The sequence below is a fragment of the Zeus faber genome, assembly GCF_960531495.2.
Source record: "Zeus faber genome assembly, chromosome: 18".
NCBI classification, from domain to species: domain Eukaryota; kingdom Metazoa; phylum Chordata; class Actinopteri; order Zeiformes; family Zeidae; genus Zeus; species Zeus faber.
Window position 1 is genome coordinate 2,531,535 of NC_137210.1, and position 20,000 is coordinate 2,551,534.

General features: G+C 43.3%; 2 protein-coding genes across 2 annotated transcripts in view; both read right to left on the minus strand.

Annotated features, from left to right (window-relative positions):
* heg1 (heart development protein with EGF-like domains 1) overlaps positions 1–8,573 on the minus strand; it is a 17,087-nt gene extending 8,514 nt beyond the window's left edge. The window contains exons 1-2 of the mRNA XM_080019417.1: positions 8,073–8,573; positions 3,173–4,283 (exon numbers count right to left, since the gene is read on the minus strand). Coding sequence (XP_079875543.1) covers positions 3,173–4,283; positions 8,073–8,418 — 1,457 coding nt within the window. The 5' untranslated portion in view covers positions 8,419–8,573. The remainder of the gene's footprint in view (positions 1–3,172; positions 4,284–8,072) is intronic.
* Positions 8,574–10,225: 1,652 nt separating this feature from the next.
* slc12a8 (solute carrier family 12 member 8) overlaps positions 10,226–20,000 on the minus strand; it is a gene marked incomplete at its 5' end in the record, with an annotated part of 22,626 nt that continues 12,851 nt past the window's right edge. The window contains 9 exons of the mRNA XM_080019505.1: positions 10,226–10,759; positions 11,218–11,278; positions 11,872–11,989; positions 12,099–12,196; positions 12,617–13,256; positions 14,884–15,030; positions 16,832–16,919; positions 17,124–17,211; positions 17,352–17,465. Of these exons, the coding sequence (XP_079875631.1) occupies positions 10,597–10,759; positions 11,218–11,278; positions 11,872–11,989; positions 12,099–12,196; positions 12,617–13,256; positions 14,884–15,030; positions 16,832–16,919; positions 17,124–17,211; positions 17,352–17,465 (1,517 nt within the window). The 3' untranslated portion in view covers positions 10,226–10,596. The remainder of the gene's footprint in view (positions 10,760–11,217; positions 11,279–11,871; positions 11,990–12,098; positions 12,197–12,616; positions 13,257–14,883; positions 15,031–16,831; positions 16,920–17,123; positions 17,212–17,351; positions 17,466–20,000) is intronic.

A 20,000-nucleotide genomic window follows, 5' to 3' on the forward strand; every position in this document is an offset into this window, starting at 1 on the left:
CCTCAGTCACAGTAAAACACGCCCGCTTCTATTGGCCGGGCATTTGGGCAGATGTGCGTAAATGGTGAGCCACCTGTCCTGAGTGCCAGTTAGTCGACCCTCCAGATACTCCAAAAGGGCCGTTGAGGCCCCCCCCCCCCAGTCAAGGTCCCGTTCGAAACTTCAGTGTTACTTCTCTGATGTTTTATCCACCCTGCCAGGCCTCACGTCCCTTATACACCACCATGTGGAGACGACCTTGGGGATTAAGGTGCGCTCTCTCAGCCACATCAGCTGCCTGAACATAAACGCAAGTGCAGGCAGAATTAAAGGCCATGTTGGACATGGGGGTGATAGAGGAGTCCATGAGTGACTAGTCTAGCCCAATCGTGCTGGTGGGTAACCCTGATTGGTCAGTCCGGTTCTGCAAAGATTACTGAAGGATGAACCCAGGGCCAAACTTCGACACCTATCCGATGCCCCGGGTCGATGAACTTCTCGACCAGTTAGGTATGGCTCGTTTTTTCATGATACTGGATTTAATCAAGGGCTACTGGCAGATTCCCTTGTCTCAGGAGATGAAGGAAAAGTCGGCATTTCTCTGATTCGTTCAGATTGTACCACTTTCGCACACTTCAGTTTGGGTTCTTCAGTGCCCCAGCCACCTTTCTCATGGACCGCGTCCTGCGTTCGTATGTAGCATACTACGTGGCCTACCTAGATGATGTAAGAAGGAGTAGGAGTGCCTGGCAAGTGGGCCATCAGTTCCCTCTGCTATTACCTCCTGGGATGCGCTTTCACCCTCTGTCCGTACCACGCACCGTTGCACTGGCTCCCCCACATGAAGCACACGAATGCTCGGATCATGCCTTTTAACTTCCGGGTGGTCCATAGGCCGGCGACGCAGATGGCCATGGCTGACTTTCTCTCAGCTCAGGGAGCTTTCATAATGTTTGTCTGTCTTGCAGAGAGGGATCGGCGCACAGGCTCGTCAGCCGACCCAGAACCAGACTGGAATGTCATACCTCCTGTGCCCAAACACATTATTCTTTATCATTTATCCTTTTGGGCAGCAAGCCTTTTTGTTTAGTTTTATGATAAAAACTCTTGCCATGTCAGCAACCCAGGGCCAGAAAGACTCCATCTCCCTCCCTAAACCTGACTCCCACAAAACCTTGAGGAAACTGTAAATTAGTTATCGTTGTTCATGGAATCATCAACCGAGGATTCCTTGAACATCCTGTGATAATCCGGCGCATTGAAAAGAACCAGCTCTTATGGTCTTTTCACTAACTTTTCAACACTACTGCAAGTGTGTCTCTACTCTTCTGCCCACTGCATCCGTGTCCACTCTATATGTTCTCTCTAATCAGACTTTTTTCCTGATTCTACTCATATCACAGCATCATGTTACATTTAACATTATTATGTTATCTTTGATATCACAATCTAAATCATATCCATAACCTTAACTACTCTTATGGAGCGCATACCGGTGCCTACCGGTAAATATCAACAATAATAAAGTGCTATTCTCCACAGTTGCTTAACGTATTAATCCACCATCTACAACCCCATCAGAGATGCTGTCTACTGAAAAATGTGATCAATTCGCTTCATTTTTCAATTACAAAATTATTGCCATCAGACAGAACATCAATGCCTCAAGATCCCAAGATCATTTTCAGCTTTACAACTATTAAACATCAAACAGCCTTCTAGAAATTAATCAATCTGGTTTTCCGATCTCACCATAGCACAGAAACTGTACTTACCAAAGTTGTGAATGATCTGCATATAAACACAGACCTTAATATACTATCTGTTCTTGTGCTCCTGGATCTCAGTGCTGCCTTTGACACTGTTAACCATGACATTTAATTTAATTTTATTATTATACAGAGAGATTAGCAAAATTGGTCGGCCTATCCGGCCGAGTTCTAAACTGATTCAGAACCTACCTACAGGACAGATGGTTATTTGTTTACAAAATGGGTGTTATATGTGGCGTACCCCAAAGTTCGATTCTTGGGCCATTACTATTTAATCTCTATATGCTCTCACTTGAAGATGTTATAAAGAAACACAAAATTAATTACCATAATTAAACAGATGATTCACAACTGCACATTTCCCTATCTCCTGATTACCTATATCCCATAAACTCCCTAACTCAATGTATTAATGATATTAATCTATGGATGCCATAAAAACTCATCTTTGGTGCAAAGGCTCAGAGACAGAAAATTGCAGTTCATCTCAGTTCTCTGTCTCTGGAGAGCAAAAGCGAAGCCAGAAATCAAGGTCTAATCATAGACGGTTTTAAAATAATTTGAGAGCCATATCAATCAGATCACAAAGTCATCTTTCTACCATCTAAAAAACATTTCAAAATTAAGGGACTTTTTGTCAAACGTAGACTCGAAAACGAATCCATGCATTCATAACAAGTAGACTAGGCTACTGTAATGGCCAATTCACGATCTCCCAAAATCAGCTGTGCAGTGACTACAGTCAATTCAAAATGCGGCTGCAAGCTTTGGAACACTGATCACTGAAACAAAAAAGTCTGAACACATTACATCTGTTCTTAGATCTATGCATTGTCTCCCTGTCAAAACTAGAATCGATTTTAAGATTATGCTACTTGTATATAAAGCTCTAAATGGCCTTGCGCCTAAGTATATAAAGGACATGCTTATTATATACAAACCAGCAATAACTCTCAGGTCCACAAGCAGTGGTCTTTTAACCATCTCTCTTACTAACTCTAAAGCAGGGGAGGGGCATAGATGCTTTCAGTATCTATGCCCCAAGTATATGCCCCTGCCAGAGGACCTGAGAGAGGCCCCTACACTGAACACTTTCAAAAGCAGGTTAAAACCTCCTTTCCTTACTCCTTTCACTACAGTCTATGACTAAGTTCTTTGTGTGTGTGTGTCTGTGTGTGTGTGTGTGTGTGTTTGTATGTCTGTGTGTGTGAGATTTGTTTATTCTACACTACCTCTTTGTATAATTGAAGAAACTACTGTTGATATGCACATTTGTATTCTGCACTTGCAGTTGTATTTTGATTGTATTGTACCTCTATGAAAAGCACATGTGTTTCCCTGTGTATGAAATGTGCTATAAATAAAGCTTGACTTGACTTGACATTTATTGTGCTACAGCAGAATGGGGATGGTGACAGTACCTGTGCGTGGTGGTAATGGGAGTTGTGGTGGGAACACTCTCTGTGGACGGCGTTGGCCTGTCTGTGTCAGGGGTGGACGATGGTCGAGCGGATTCGGTCAAAGTGTCGCCCGGGTAGGTCACACCAACTCTGACCGTAGGGTCCGTCGCAATGGTCCATCCTGCACTCGTGCCGTCCTCCCTCACTGTGTGGGATGTCTCCCTGGTCACCGTCTCTGCCCCGCCCTGACTCCAGGTGCTGGTGGACAACTCCGCGGAGGTGCTGGTGGTGGCCTCCGAAGCGTGGTGGCTTTGCGCCGTCCCTGAACCCTTGGCGCTGCCGCCGGCCTCCGATGGGGCGAGCGGGACCGAAGACGAAGCAGAGTCCCGCAACTGTCTGTCAGTGACCGCTGTTGCGAGGGCCGGCGTGGTGGTGTTGGGCGGCTCTTGAGACACGGTGATGGAATGCAGGCGAGTGACGTGGGAGCGTTCCGTTGAAGTGCTTGTTTCCCCTGGTGCGGCTACTGGATGCTCTGTCTCCGGAAACGCAGACCCAAGTGAGCTGGTTAGGAGGCGGACCGCGGTTGATGCGTCCCCGTTCTGAGTCCCTGTGGACAGGAGATTGTCCTCAGTAAAATCCTCAGACTCTGTACCGCGGAGTGGAAGAACCCCAGTGGAAGGCGGCCGATGGGAGTTGGAGTCCTCCATAAAGGCAGAAGCAGAGGTGCTGTTGCTGGAGACGGACGCAGAGGAGGGTAAGGAAGAGGAGGAGGAGGAGGTGACTGAGAGGAGGGTCCTCTCCCCCACCCGACCGAAGGTGGTGGAGACAAAGTTGCCGTCAGTGCGGCCGGGGGCCCCCAGAGGCGTAGTTTCCCGTGGGATCCCGGGGCCAGTGGCTGGGCTGGGCCGGGGGGACTGGCCCTCCTCCGTAGTTACCGTCCAGGGCCTGGGCTCCGGCAACAGGGCGGGGGAAGGGTCCCACAGCTGTTCTGGGGTGGGAAGATGTTCCCAGTCCGCGATGCTGGTGCCAACGGATGTCTCCGTGGAGGCCGGTGGAGGTTGGGTGGACAGGTGCCCGATCCCCAGTGAGGACCAGTGGCTTTTTTCTGTTGAAAGCTCCGTCTGCTGGGTGGCTACGGGTAGAATGGAAAAATATAAACACAGAAAGCCAGATGCACATGGATTTCTATTTAATTTTACTCAAAAGCAAAGTATATATTTTTTAAATCTGGAATCAGCAACATATTTAAAGTACATTTTCAAAGTTATCGGTTACTTTTAACAACTAAACTGCAGTGTTCAACTCCATCTCTGAAAGGCGCAAATCCTCCCACCAGGGGGCGCCTACGAGGCTTGGTCCTTCTTTTATGGATCGCGGGAGGTGATAGGAGTGGCGGTGCTGTAAGAAGTAGCTGGCCATGGATATAATGATTTTGGGTGGAGGACCATTAGCAAGCAGGCCCGTCTGGCCAAACAAAAGGACTAAAGCCCTAAATATGGCTGTGACCCTGTCCACTGGGAGTGAGCCATTTCCTTCCCTAAGCTGAGTGAGCAAAGGGCCCCCTGAAGAAAACTGTCACCATATGACGTGGGCATCAAACCAGCAGAGCTATTCCCTTTCATTGTCGGGAGAGTTTCCACTGACGCTCAGGGTTGGCGTGTGGAATTTTGTTGATTCGAAAAGTACAAATTTTGGGTCAGCCTGGCTACAAATGTCATTTTGTGGATAATGTTTATGAAACTCTATAATATTTGTTTGACACTGAGTGGTATCAATCACTCCATCATTCCAGAGGGAGCGTCACTTGACTCTGGATCTGGGTATACTATAGTCAGAACACACACATTTTACACCCATGATCACTTTATTAATGAAAGCTCACATTTTTAGATTTAAAATATCGTCTCAATTTTCTTCTTTTACATCTTGATATTATTTGAAATACAATATTTTTATGCAATATACAGTATTGGTATATAATTATCTCCTTTTAGACATTGAATACAAAGTTTTCATATTCTGTATTTTGAAATAGTGCAATATACATATTTCTAATACATTTCCAATATGGAAATGTATTACAATATTCAATATTGTAATATTCAATATATTTACAATAGTTTGTGAGGCCTAATATCAAATTTTCTTTTGGGACATACGTAAGAGGGTCGGTTTACTTTCTCTCATATAAGGGGTCCTTGGTTGAAAAAAGTGAGAGGACCCTTGCTTTCTTAAAGCAAAGTTCCAGAGATCTGGAGAAGCTTCACAAATCTTCTGATTCCCGTCCTCTTGTGCAGAGGGCAATAACAGAATGTTTCCTTCACAACTTTCTTTCTTTTCTTCAATCGTTCCACCACACCATATGATTGATATACACTTTCTGCCTGCCCTTGTCAAGCATTTGCCCAAAGTCAGGTTTTTTGAACACACGGTAGATATACAACAAATATACAGTATATCACCTACATAGCCATCTATATCGCCACAGAAACTGTGGCTTCTCTGGAGCTAGTCCTCACGCTGTGTTGACTTCCCAGTCTATAAGTTGGCTGGCACTGCAGTATCCTGAGGATGAGCCTTTGGAGCTGGACAACATCCTGACACTGAGACAGGGGCCAGTCGTCCCTGTTCTCCCACTTACCGCACAAAAGAGAAAGAAACGAAAATGATGGAAACTGGCCGGGAGAGTCAGTCAGTCCCGTACCCCCTTGTGTTGCAGGATCAAAACTGCAAGTCTGAAGCAATTTATCAGTTCCAGACGGAATAGGAGCTCCAGTAGAACAAGTTTCACTCTGAAAGAGAGAACTATTCGTAGCCGCGAAAGGGTTCTCTTTCTTTAAGATTTGGATCTTTTCATTCTATTTTCTACTCTTGACTCTTTCGACTCATTGTTCATTTGATGCAGTTGGTGAAATGCACAGTGAGCGAGGGAGAACTTGAGGTGAATGAGAGTCAGAGGAGTCGTTTGGCTCAGAGTTGTGAATGGAATTTTCACAAGAATCAATAAATTCATTCACTTTTTTTTTATTATTCATTCAATTTAAAAAATGCCAAATGCCTTGGACTTTAATTTAGTCCTCAGCAATTATTTTCAGTTTGTGAGTCAACTCGGTCACCCACCCTTTTGCAGGAGTGACTCCCGACTCACGGGCGATTTAAAAAGTGTGTTCACTACGAACAAATCGCTCGCACGTCTAGCATGACTAATAGCAGATTATAAGAACAAGCACAGTTATGCATGTTTCAGTTGTGACATTTTTAGTGGTTTGAAGGACAGTGGCGTGCCGTGGGATTTTCCTATGTAAAAAGTGTGTCGTGGAAGAAAATAGGTTAGGAAACCCTGCTATACATCCCCTCTCAGTGTCTGGATCCAGTTCGCTGGCGTGACTTACAAAACGCAGATCGGAAAGTGTTCTTGGCTTCAACTGACTTGGACCCTCCCTGTTTGAGCTGCCATTTATCTTGCATACAGTAGCCATCGAAACCAAACGCCCGTCGACCTTCCTCTCCTCACGCCTGCACAAGCTCTGCGGGAGGTTGATTTATCTCAGAGGTCAATTTGTCAAGTTGCTCCTGAGGACCAGGAGTTATCTGTAGAATAAATAAATGATCACAATATAGGATGGTCTATCACCACCGAACTCGCTTTAGGATTACCCCGTTTACTTCAAATCCCAACAGGGACATACCAGTTGGGCAGGAGTGCCATTGAGGTATCAAGTTAACAGAATTACATTCAAATTTGGCTAGGTGGTTAATAACACATTTTTCTGTGGTGTGAGGAACTCAGAAGACAATTTATGTTTGCTTTACAGGGACTTTAATATGATTGATACGATATCTGGTCTCATATCAATATAATCACGATATATATCGGCCAGACATGGTCTAAATCAATCAGGATTGGAGATAGTGTTTGAAATCAGAAAAATCTTCTTTCTAAAATGCATCAGTATTTTTCTCATAGCCCTATGAATGTTGAAGGAGATTAGATTTATTTGATCTAATTGCTTAATTAATTCAAATTCAGTGAATAGGGTTTTCAAAATTCAAGAGGTTTATTCGTCACATACATACTTTTCATACATATATGCAGCTTTTTGGAAAATCCAAAACATATAGGCTTCCTACATTACGAGTGGAAAAGCATACACCCTTAATCCCGTTAAGTAAAAATATAAAAGGCCCATGCCATATAACTAAAAGAAAAACATTTGGGAGGAAAATAAACAAACAAACAAACAGAAGACCGATTGATTAACCTGTAACTCGTTCACTGCCCGGGAAGTGAAAATGCACTTTACAGAGGAATTCGTAGTTTATATTGCAATAACTCCAAACTAACGGTCAGATTCTATCCCTAATAGATCCACCATTAAAGTGGTAATCCATATGATTGGCTGCGTCAGGTAGATATTCCCTAAAAGGGTCTTTTTTTTTTTCTAGATAGGCTTATTCTTCTTCTGATGTATTCGTTTTGCTTTGTGGTTCACTTGAGGTGGTGGGGATACGTTTGCTGTTCTTTTTTAGTTGTGTCTATCCACATTGACAGTTCATTGACAACAACCAACCAATCAGTTCCATTCTGGTCGGACCCCGCCACCAACAATGAGTATAACATATAGAAGAGCACATACACATGAACACATGAAATATTTATTGTTAAGTGCCAACCAAATCAAATATCAAATATGGGATTATGACCCAGAAAAAATGACTGATTGTAATTTGAATCCGTCACTCTTCTGAGGAGAGTGACGGATACACGCTTCCAGAGTAATACGTCTATACCTAGTGGATCAAAGTAATAGCGAAAAAAATATATAACAATTATTAAAAACAATCCGAGCAGGCGGCTTTATTAGGCATCAGGGCTTAGCGACCAGATAAAGTCATTCACTGTGACCTGCACTTTACTTACCTAAACCTCTGGTGGTTGTGTGTTCACCGGTGACCCTGTGCGGTCCGTCTCCCTCACTGGATAAGAAGCGCGCCGCCGGCAGCGAAGTTGCCGCTTCCATCCCGTTACCCGCCGCGTTACCGACTTCTCGTGGGCTGGTGGAGTAGTATCCCCCCGTGTCCAGATCTAGGCGGGTCGGAGGGTCCGTCCGTGCCCGCAGGGGGCTCGGTGCCGCCAGGAGGGCCACCAGAGAGAACCCGAGGACGGGATTCAAAAAAAGCGTTCCCATGATTCGTGGACCTGGACCGCGGGGTCGCAGCGGGTAAAAACCGTTACATGCGACGGAGTCGCCTCGGGTCAGCAGCATCCGCAGACCCGCGGTAAACTCTGAACAGTTTACATCGATCAACGGAGGCCCTCTAATAGCCCCGTGACATCCATCTGGGGGTTACGTTTCTTGGAGTTCGTAAACTGCCAGCAAAGTTGGTGCGAACGCCTCGTTATCCCGTCCCAGGCGCCTGCGGGCTCCTCCTACGCGCCTCAGCGGTAGCGTGGTTGCCACTTCCCTCCCTTTTCCGCTATTCAACTGTAACCCAGGGTTGCCAAATCTGTGTACGCTGAAAATAAGAGTCCTCCGAACTGGCTAAATTGGAACCTACAGTGCAGCTTCTGCAACAACTTCGACCTCATCTCATTCTCTGGCTCTGGTAATTTGGAGTACACCAAACTATCAGTCGAATCACCATCATCATCACTTTATCAACTAATAATAGTACAGGCCTGTAGATTATAGCCTTGTATGATAGGCTATATAGTTGTCCATGTGACTTAACATTATGGCTGGATGGGTTCATTTTAAAATTGAAAAGCTGTCTAATTTAAGGGATCGTTTTGAGCAGCCTATTTCACTAATAAATAACTTCATTTACACGCTAAAAATAAACAACAATGAGGTCCATTGGCATAAACAAGAAAAAAGATTACATAAAACGAGAAAGACAACAGTTCATATCATAGAATTGTAAAGAGCCACTACTGTGGACATTATCAGACCAAACCCTAATGCAAATTGGAAACTATCCATAACAGTAGTTATACATGATTCATTTCCCTATTGCATGTTATTAACACCTAGCCTCCCCTACTTTATGAAAAGTTGATATAAGAGGTTGGGGGGGGGGGGGTGCACACTTTTTTTTGTTGATTTGTAATCTTCTTTGGAGATGGACTATATACTGTACACTTAGCGACAGATGGCATAGACAAAATGCATTTCAAAGCACCCACACATTGTGCATATATTTCTGGACAACCACGTTTATTGTAGAGACTGGATATGTCCTAATCCTCCCAGTCTGTTTAGGAAAGTCTCATATATTCCAAGATCCTCAAATGACACCAGATTCATTTCAGAGCCCTTGTCATGATGTGCCTGACCCTGGCTCAAGAGTCTGGAGACTTGGGAGGAAAATGTGTTTCATCCAGGGAATTTACTTTTAACTCTGTATTACTTGATGTTTTAGTGAAAATGCTAGGTCTGAATATCCATGGAAAGGCTTGTAGACCTGTTCACGTGGCAAATATCAAGCACACGGTCATACAAGACAGCAAGGTATACAAACATTAACATCAGTTGCTCTCTAATTTCTGAGATTGTGTTTGTAGCAGCAGTTCATCTGTAGATTCACCCTCTTATACTTCTGGCGTCATCATCACAGCTTAATCAAAAGTATACGTGTGAATTGCCAATTTCTGGAATTCTCATTAAGTTCTCTGAAATTCAACAATTTTAACCTTTGAAGCTGATTTTATTTCAATGTGGACATTTCTCAAGTTTCTTCAGGAAGACATTGTGGGGTTTTCTGAAGCGCTCTTGAATAATTTAGTTTGTATGGTTGGGTACAATGATTTTTGACATCCAGAGGTGAATTCCACGACTTGTTTTAGGTGGGTACCAAGTGGCCTCCACTGGTCTCTAACATCAGCATGCTTGTGGTGCTGTTACAGAGCTGCCTAGTGAAGCAGCTTTGGTCAATGTTACATGGACATCTATCATACTCTTTGGAGCATGACAGTCTAATGGCATATTAGAGTCTGAGAGGCTCAGCCCAGGACTTACAGTATTAAATGTCAAGTGCACAGGATCATCAATTTTATTGTATGTATCCATTTTTATTTATTTTCAAACAATTTGTATTAGATAATGATCGGGAGCTACCCAACTTGTTTGTGTCATTTAGAATTTGTTTACTGTGCTGATGGGCACTAGAGGTAAGTTGTTCAGAGAAGCAATTTTGAATGTAAGAAAGACTAACGTGCAATTGCATAGAGTGGGTAAAAACATATAATTCAATCAGTTCACAGAAACTTTAAGTTTCTGCATTTAGTGACGTATCAGAACATCCAGAGGCATCCAGGTACCGCTGAATTTAACATGGGCACTCAATAATGGCATTGATGACATGAAATCTTTCACCCGCTGTTTGAAGTAGTTTGCCCAACCTCCTTCTTATGGGGAAGACCGTCAACTATGAGATAAATTTAGTCAGTTGAGTTGTACCATCCGATCCCCCTTGATATAAGACGACTGATGACAACGGTGGCGTGAAGCAAAGTCCTCGTTTTCCTCTGTCAGCTGCTTGGTTTCCACACCAACCCCTGACAGAGGGGGTGTCATCACAATCTGGTCCCTGGTGGAAGCCTTTCTCCTAACAGAAATTAAATCAGTGGAATGGAATGGAGATGAACCCAGACAAAAATAAGACAAACTACTTGAAACTGTTGAAATATATGTTTTCTTCCTTCTCTACCACTATATGAGGGGTATAAGGAGATTCTTCCCTTTAAAGAGATTGACAAATTGAAACAATTCAAATCTATTATTTACAGTATAGTATTAATCAAAGTACCAATTACTGAGCAGTGAAGAGACACTGTTTAACATAATTCAATATGTAACTCAAAATACCTGTTTTGAGTTACAATCATGTGTGTGAACATGAATTGAGATTTTAGGCGACTGAAGAATTCACGTTAAAACCGTATTTAGATCATCACATTCTTGGTCATGAATTCAATCTCTTTGAGTAGTGAGGCAACATCAGCAACATCTGCTGGGCCCTTTCCTCCATGAAAATCAAGCATGGCACAAGAATTAAGGACACACCTTCCAATGCTTCTAACTGTTGACTTTATCCATCTGAAAAAGCTGAACTGGGCTGCAATTCCTGCAACAAGAAAAAACAAAAAATAAAACTTGATGTAAATGTCGAGCCAAAGAGGCCACAAGGTTCAGAGACACATAAGCAGAATTTACTTAAGAATAGTTTAGTTTCTTAGTGTTATCTGAAGGACTGTTCAGACTACATGATATTTGCCCAGATCTTTTGAACACTGCTATGTAGGCAAAACAAAATAAAAATTAAGAAAAAGGTTTGTGTAGTGTGAACACCCCAGCTTCGTCAGGCTTTTGATCTTCATTTGGTCTGTGGGCACCTTAACATTCCACCAACTGCAGTAAGACAATTGAAAAGTGAAAAGTGGCCCAGTCCACCCGTGGCATCAAATGGTCAACTGTTACAAAGTTAGTGCTCAGGATGCCAGGGGCCCCTGAGGGCTATGGCATGATAGTGTGAGACACTGTAACACAATTGGAGGATGTAAACGATGGAAGTCAATTAATCCTGCGACACAACAGTTGGGGAAGCAAAGCAAGTGTAAATGCGCTGTCAACTTTCTACTAAGGAAAGTTTTAATCTCTTTGGATTCAAATGCGAAGGGATCCCTCTTGAAATAGCAAAAATAGAAGCATTGCGGTTACCTCTCGGCAGTCCAGGACTTGTTTTCCCAATGTAAAAGAAGAGAAGAAGGGCGACAACTATGTTTGCTATGGCGTAAACCCATTGGATAACAAACATGATCAGGATGGAGCACAACGCCTGCAAGACAAAAGAGACAATTACGTTCATATCAAGATATAACTAGAATTAACTGAATGTATGACCCTTTGTGACTATTCTACACACAAACTTCCCCCAAATCACTTACACCGAGCAGAGCAACCCAGTGGTTGCAGAAACTGCCATACAATGACTCAGACTTGGCTTTAATTTCCAAGCACTGGGGCTCACATTTCCCACCAGCACCTTAAGAGAGAGAGATTCAGGGACGGGTTTGATTAGCGCATACATAGACCACAATAATTAGAAGGAAAAAAAACAAGAACAATCCAGGCTGTGGGTTACGGGGGCCATTCGATTATTTGTTGTGATCAACAACATATTTAAGTAAGCAACATTTATCACTGTCATAATGTAGCTTTGAATGTAAATACGTTGAGTTTAACTTTTGCTGCCATGTTGCCTGTGCATCTAACATGTATGGGAACTAGCTTAAGGTGAACATTTATTGGCCTTGCGGTTTAGAGAATCATGAAAAATGAAGGATGATGCACTCCCCTGAGTCACACAAGAGTAATTGAACGACAAGTGAATTATAAAGTGTTCTAAAACCACTACTGGAGCAACAGGGAGCTGTTGGGTTGACTAATTAAGTCATACTCTTACCTCCTGGGCTGTAATTCTGAGGCCCAGCCGACTGATCCGGCTCGACGAGGCTTGACTTACACAGAGACTTGACATGTGGCTCTTGTTGAACCCCAGGCCCAATTCTGATATTTTTACACTGGCCCTTTATTTCCATATCTAAAGGAGGATCCTTATTTTGGGAGACATTGCTGTTCAGGTCCAAACTGAAGCTTTCCATCAGCATCTGCTTGGCAGCAGCCCCGGTCGTCCTGCTCCTGGTCATGTGTGCCCCTCGTACAGAAGAGACCCTCTCTGCTCCTCTGTGCTCATTGGGGTCAAGTGGAAAGAGCTGGTCCATGTCCCTGGTGAATTCCAGCAGAGTTCCTTTGCCTGCAGGACTCTCCGCACGGTTCCTGGAGCCATAGTTTTGGTGGCAGACTTCCAGCAGTGGCCTGCTGTGGTTTCTTTTAGCCAGGTGGACGGTGTCTCTCTTCTCCTTGATATGGAGCCGGTAGGTCATGGCCACGCTGAAATACGAGTAGTCAATGAAGCTGTAGGTGAGCATGAAGTTGATTGTGACGATTGGGGCCAGCACGTTGACCTGGCCAATAAAGATAAAAGCCATTGTGAGCAAACTGGTCAGACAGATGGCTGCTACTGGAGTCCTGTTGGGTCCTTTCTGTCAGAGATGGAGAAACACAGAGACACACAGAAATTAATGGTTTGTGTGGCATATATTTGACCATCTAAATGAATACCTGCTCTGAGGCTGTTAAAAATAGATAAATAAATAAAAATAATTACATACAGTAATTGCTTACATGCATAAAGCTACATTACATACCACGTCCTTTTGAGAAAGAAAAGTAAAAACTATTTTAAGAGGTGTCTTTAGTGCATTTTCATTAACAAACTTCTCAAAGCATTACTGTGACATACCTTCTCAATGTGATAGGCCACTCCAATACTGTATGTCATAAAATTATGTTCTATTGGATTCTATATTATTGTCTGTCATAGAATCATTTATAAGTGACATAACAGATCATTATGGGGGTGGGTGATGGGGTCCTTCTAGGAAAAAAGATTGGAAACCAGTGATCTGGATATAATGATTAGCTGATTGGACAATAAAAAAAGCGACATAAAAAAATGACCTAACACTGTGCAGGAAGGAAACAAAAGCTCTTTCAACTTGGACTTTGTTATTATTGCAAGCAACTATTTTCAATTGTACCTTTTTCTTTTCTTATACAGTAAAGTAGCTTACTGCACTGATCCAGTATCAGCAAACAGCTGAACTAGTGCAGCCCTGTGACTGGCGGACTTCCAAAGCTCACCAGGGCAGGGCTCTGCCTCTCTCCCTTCCTGCATTTGTTCTGAAGCTTTGATTTGGGCCAAGATGTCTAGGGCCTCATTCCAAGCCCGCTGAGAGAGGTCAGACACGGCTGCCGGCCAGGGATTGGGGGGGGGCGCTGGAGGGGGTTGGAAGGAGGTCAGGGGTCAGGATGTGGACGTGACAGTGTATGTGTGTTGGTCTAGCGGCAATGTCCCGCAAGCCATGGCTGTGATGCAATCGGTTCTCTGGTCTATGAAGTGAAGTCGGCAGCTCTATAATTAGGCTGTCCTCTCACTGTTTTCCCAGCAAGTCCACCCACCACACCTCACTACACATCCAGGCGAGGAACACTCGCTCAGTGCACAAAACCGTTGTATGACAGTTCTCCTTTAGCCATGCTCCATGGCAGGATTAAAAAATGTTTCTCTCTCTCTCTCTCTCTCTCCCCTCTCACACACATACACACTCACACATGAATTGCCATGGGTTGGTTAAAGGCCACCTCCTAGTCAATTTCACCGGAGGAAATGGGGATGAGAAAATTTATGTAACACAATAGAAAGCAATGATATGACACAGACTATCACTGAAACTAAGCAACTAGAAAGTGTCGATAATGGAGAGTGAAAGTAAATCAAAGTTGTGTGCTGCAGAGTGTTTTCCATATAGACAGCTGACTCGCTCAATGCTCTCATTCGCAAAGAGGTCAGTTTTATTTTACAGTGAGTGGGCGTGGCAGCTTGGATAATCTTTCATCACTTTTTGCCAAGTACCGTTCTAATAAGAGCTGAACATTTTGGTGCCAAAGTCAGTTATTTGTCAAAAATGTGTAGCGTGACTGCGGAATCAAGGCTTTGCAGCAAGGAGTGCCATAGAAAGACCTTTTGGCCTTAAAATATCACGCGATTTCGGGTCATGACAGCCTTCTTCCAACCATCCATTTATTTCCATCAAGTCACACACCCACCCCGTTTCCCAGGAAGGCCAGGGTGGGGATGACCCTCTCCTGGGCGATGCACTGGAGGATCCGGGGCGCTCCGTACAAGCAGCCCAAGCAGGAAGCCAGGGAGGAGATGTAGAGGCCCAGCAGAAAGAGGAAACCCACCAAGGAGACCTGCAGGAAGACGGAAAACAAAACAGAGGGGTGGGAGAGGAAGAGAGAGAGAAGGCGAGGGAGGGGGGGGATGCAAAGCGACTACACCCTGCGCTGCATCAGCCAGGGCTTTAACGAAAACAATCCCCTCAAACAAAGGGGAGGAGCTGCTCCACTGGAGAAATGGGAGAATTCTGGCAGACAGTCGGGATGCTTTGAAGCTAATTTAGTATTTCACGTGAGTCGGGATCCAACGCCATGGATCAACTTTTGCTTGATTGTGTGCTCATAACCATACACATATGGCAGACTGATGACACATTTCTAGGTGCATGTGCTTGCACACAGTGCTTGTGTATCAGAGAGGTCTTGGCCACGTGAAATTAGTTTGGTTCTCCCTTACCCATACATCTCATCCCTAGCCTTATTAACAGGCAGCTGTCCTTTCCGCCAGGTAAACGCAGGGTCACACCAGTGTCCCATCAATCAAGGGGAAAACCCAGATTTAACAACTGACCAGGGTAAATGCTGTGCTGACCATGCTGACAAAGCCATCTTTTTGTATTACGTTACAGGGGCATGGTAGGAAATATAATGAAAAAAGTGAAGATACTTGTACTTAAGTAATCTCTTGAAGAACCAACCTTGACTTTTCTGTGAAATGACACTTGTACAGGAAGTAATGTTTTTTTTTTAATTAAATTTGGACAGAAATTGAAAGACCATTATTTTCTACCATGGCTTAGAACTTTATTCATCATGCATTTTTTTTTCATTTTGAAAAAAAGAACATCTTATATATATATATATATATATATATATATATATATATATATATATATATATATATATATATATATATATATATATATATATATATGGAAGAAATCGGTATTTGTATTTTTTTTTAAAGAGTATCTCCCAATTTATTTATCTCAGTCCATGTTTTTTTCCCCCCTGATTCTCATGATGTTATCAGACACTAAGTTACCCACAACCAATCAGATCAAATCATAACATCAGGAAACCACGCCCATCCATTGAGCTGAGCCTGCTTTACATGAACCTTTTCAACTCGCACCTGTAGTTGGCTAGTGAGAAAGTTGGTAACAGTCACTTAAAGGTCAGCTCATGAATGGTAATTAGGCCGAAGCCGCTTCAAATCAGTTCTGGAGACAGTTTGGATAAAACTATAGAAGACACAATATTCAGTCATTAACAAAAAAAAAAATAATTGCTGAATGTTTGATAATGCAGTGTTTGTACACATGAAGAGTGATTTATTATTTTGGTCCGTCATTATGTTATTTCAGCCTCTTCCCACAACAATTTAGAAATTTTGTTTTTCGTTTGGACACTTCACTCCATCCACTTCCGTCAGGGTCCAAACTTTTGTCGATGGACAGCAGCTGCTCCTTGCTGTTGTCCATGTTGGTTACCTTTCTCCCTTCGGCCCCCCATACTAAATAGCTTGAAACCACTTGCTTTTTTTCAGGGAGCTCAAAATTCATTATGTTGCCCTGTCTTACTTATAAGACATTGAAAACAGATTTGAGCAAAATAAAAATGTTCTGGAATAACCATTTCAATCGCCTAAATACTTCAGTTCATATATTTTAAAACGTAACAGCACTTGGGTGGTAACCCACCCAAAAATACATTCACACATCAAACGGCATAAATAATAGGCACTTGTGGCTATGGGGATTCCCCTCATCTGAAGAGACACACAACAATACCACACCTACAGACCATAATGGATTAGCGACAAAGAGCGCGAGCGAGAGCGAGCGAGAGAGAGGGACGGGTGGGGGGTATTTACCTTTTCAGCTATCAAGAAGTCATAACGCAGTGACTCTCTGGTACAGATGGCCCCCAGTAGGAACACAAAGACCAGATACAGGAACCACCTGCGGGTCACCGGAAATTCCAGAAGCGAGTGACAGATAGGATTCAGATGGGGGTAGCCGTTAACAAATGCTGACAGTGTAATTAATCACCCTGTTTGCTATGTTGTTTTCTTTTTCTTAATTCATTTAAGTTCATTAAATTTGTGGCTAGTCTGAGCTCCTGTGGGGGTGGGGAGTTGGGGGTTGAGGGGGTGGTCAACCTACGAGGTGAAGACAGATGCCAGGGTTCCCACAGGGATGTTTTGTTCAGGCCGCTGAAGGTCTGAACTCATATTGAAGCCTGACATTACTCCTACACACACACACACACACACACACACACACACACACACACACACACACACAGACACACACACACACAAAAGTTTTACATCTGTACTGTGCTTAGAAGCTGCAATATGACCTTGAGTGGAGATGAAAGAGTGTACTCGCCTGTAGCAGCAGGGAAGAAGACCCCAAACACTGTGAAGAATGTTTCTCCTGGGCTGTAGTCGGGCAGAATGTTCCTGCTGAGAAGCGCTGGCGTATACCCGACGAAACCATGCTCTGCAAGAGGAAAGACATGGAGAACGATACTGCACACTGCCACTGATCAGCGAGAGACCGCTCACTGGCTACTGTGTGTCAACCCTGTCAACAGCCAAAATGTCTCACTAAAACAAATGTAATGTACGAGAGTAAAAAGAGCAGGGGCTTCATGTCTGCTGTGCGTGTGAAGGTGGAGGTACACTTAAAAAGAAGTTGAATTTCTGGACCAAAAAGACATCCTCAGAACAAGATAAGAACAAATTGACGCGGTGATCTGGGTTCTTGCGGTGTTCTCAGCGCAAGACCCTGAGGGATACGTAGTCACTTTCTCGCTCTGAGAGCTCCCCTTGTTACGATTGGTCCAAATGCTGTTGCGCCATTGCAGAAGACGGACTTCAACTTCCCTTTCCGGGTCACTCAATCTTCTCCTTTTCCCGGGTCAACAAGCTTGGTTTTTTTCCCCCGGAGCAGCAACATTTGGAGCATGTTTTATAGATACCGTGTCTCCTCAAATATAAACCGGTAAACGAGGCTGAATCTGAGTCAGTGTGTGTGTGATTTTCTCCTCCAGCGATGCGCCGCGCGCCGAGAGTACCGTATCTCTCGTGCGGTTACCATGCCGGTTTTCCTGCGTTTTTATTTTAGATCTATTTGTTTTCGTCAGTTTCTGCTTGTATGAAACAAACATTTTAAACCCGACTAATAAGGGACGTTTCCCGCCTTGGATCAGGACAGTGGATTGTGTAATTGAGAGTGCGATCGCTGGTCCACTGTAGGTCCCGTGTCTCAAAACAAAAAAAATAATGCACATTTATTTTAGATTTGAAATATAAAAGCCTGGTACCCTCTTCAGTTGAGGTAAACAAAAAATCACTATTTGTGGAAATAGGGGTTCTGTCAATAAATTACATCGTGTGACATTGAGTTTGATTTCACTATTTTATTTTTTTTCATCTTTATGTGAAGCCAAGCCACTGCCAACTCCTCTCGCTGTCGCATTTGTGCTTCTTTCACCAAGTTCTTATAGAGTTTTCTGCTGATGATGTTCTGGGACATGTTCTCTGGTGGTTCTCATGTCTTTTTAAGTTTACAAAACAAAAAAAACCCTGCTATGCTGGACCTCAGACAGGTGCTGCTGAAACACTTGTCTGTGACAGATGGAAGCTCAAGTGGAAGTGGCCAGCTGGAAATAATTTACGTATATTATCCCAGCTGTCTACGCACATTGTACATGAGCACTTGCCTGGTGGTATCATATCCCACCAAATACAGTATGGTTGGATGAAACTCAGACACAAAATTGAAAAAGATTATTTTAGATTTAAAGAACGATTGGATAACTTTTCGGAATGGAGGCTTAGGAAAATGCAAACTGTACACACTGTTGGATTCACACTCAAACATGTGCAAAACATCAGTCCAATCTTTTTTTTTTGTTATTTTGGGGCATTTCTCTTAATAATTTCTCTCTGACCTCGGTATTGATTTTTTTTATTGCTCTGGAATGTCTTCCGATCGATACAAACATCTGTGCACTGTGCTTGAGGACATGGCATTTTTCAAAAGTCTGCTTTCTAGGGATAGCGGGGAAGCATGTGTTTGCATGTAAAAGCATGAACCTTAATCCTGTTGGGAGAGTGAGGTCCACTTTGGCGGAGGCCCCTTACACCAAGGAGCCAAACGTGAGGGCCCTGCCTGTGTTACAAAACCAGCTATTCCTCCCGTGGTTATCTCGCGATGGGAAAGAATGTGTTCTCACAGATTAATGACTTGTTTATCCAAAAGGAAGTCACCGCCCTTTTTCAGAAGCTTTGCCTTCGGAGATTCCAAGTTTAACAGAAAGAATAAGAACAAGAGAGACCGATGGACAGAGAAAGAGAGCATACGAATAATAATAATAAAAATTATTAATAAGGAATTAACAAAAAACTAATCCAAGGGTCTCAATGTGTTCTTTCTGAACAAGCTTTTATTGCCACCCGCCACGTATAAATCCAGATGAAACAAGGCCGGGAGGCCAGGCCCTTGTCCACACTATGAACGAAAAAGACCACCCTCTATACAAACAGCGAGCACCTTACTGTACCTCAGCCATGGCAGGCAAGCAGTGAAAATGTTGGCACCCGAGGCTCTCCTCCGTGATTATATCATGCTCCAATGTCCATCCTGACTTACAGTATCCAGAGCTAATTGGTAAATGTTTGCATGTGTGTCTATATATTCTCACACACACACACACACACACACACACACACACACACACACACACACACACACACACACACACACACACACACACACACACACACACACACACACACACACACACACACACACACACACAATAAGATAAACCGTTATTAGTCCCACAACTAAATTTTCACAGTTACAGCAGCAAAAAGTGACAGCAGAAAATAGACAGCATATAGAGTTGTAGTAACCAAAAGTAAGTAAGAAATTTAATTTAGAAAATATATACCTAAGTAGAAACAACATAAATAGGAATCAGAGCAATGAGGCGTATTGCACATTCATATGTGTGTATTGCACATA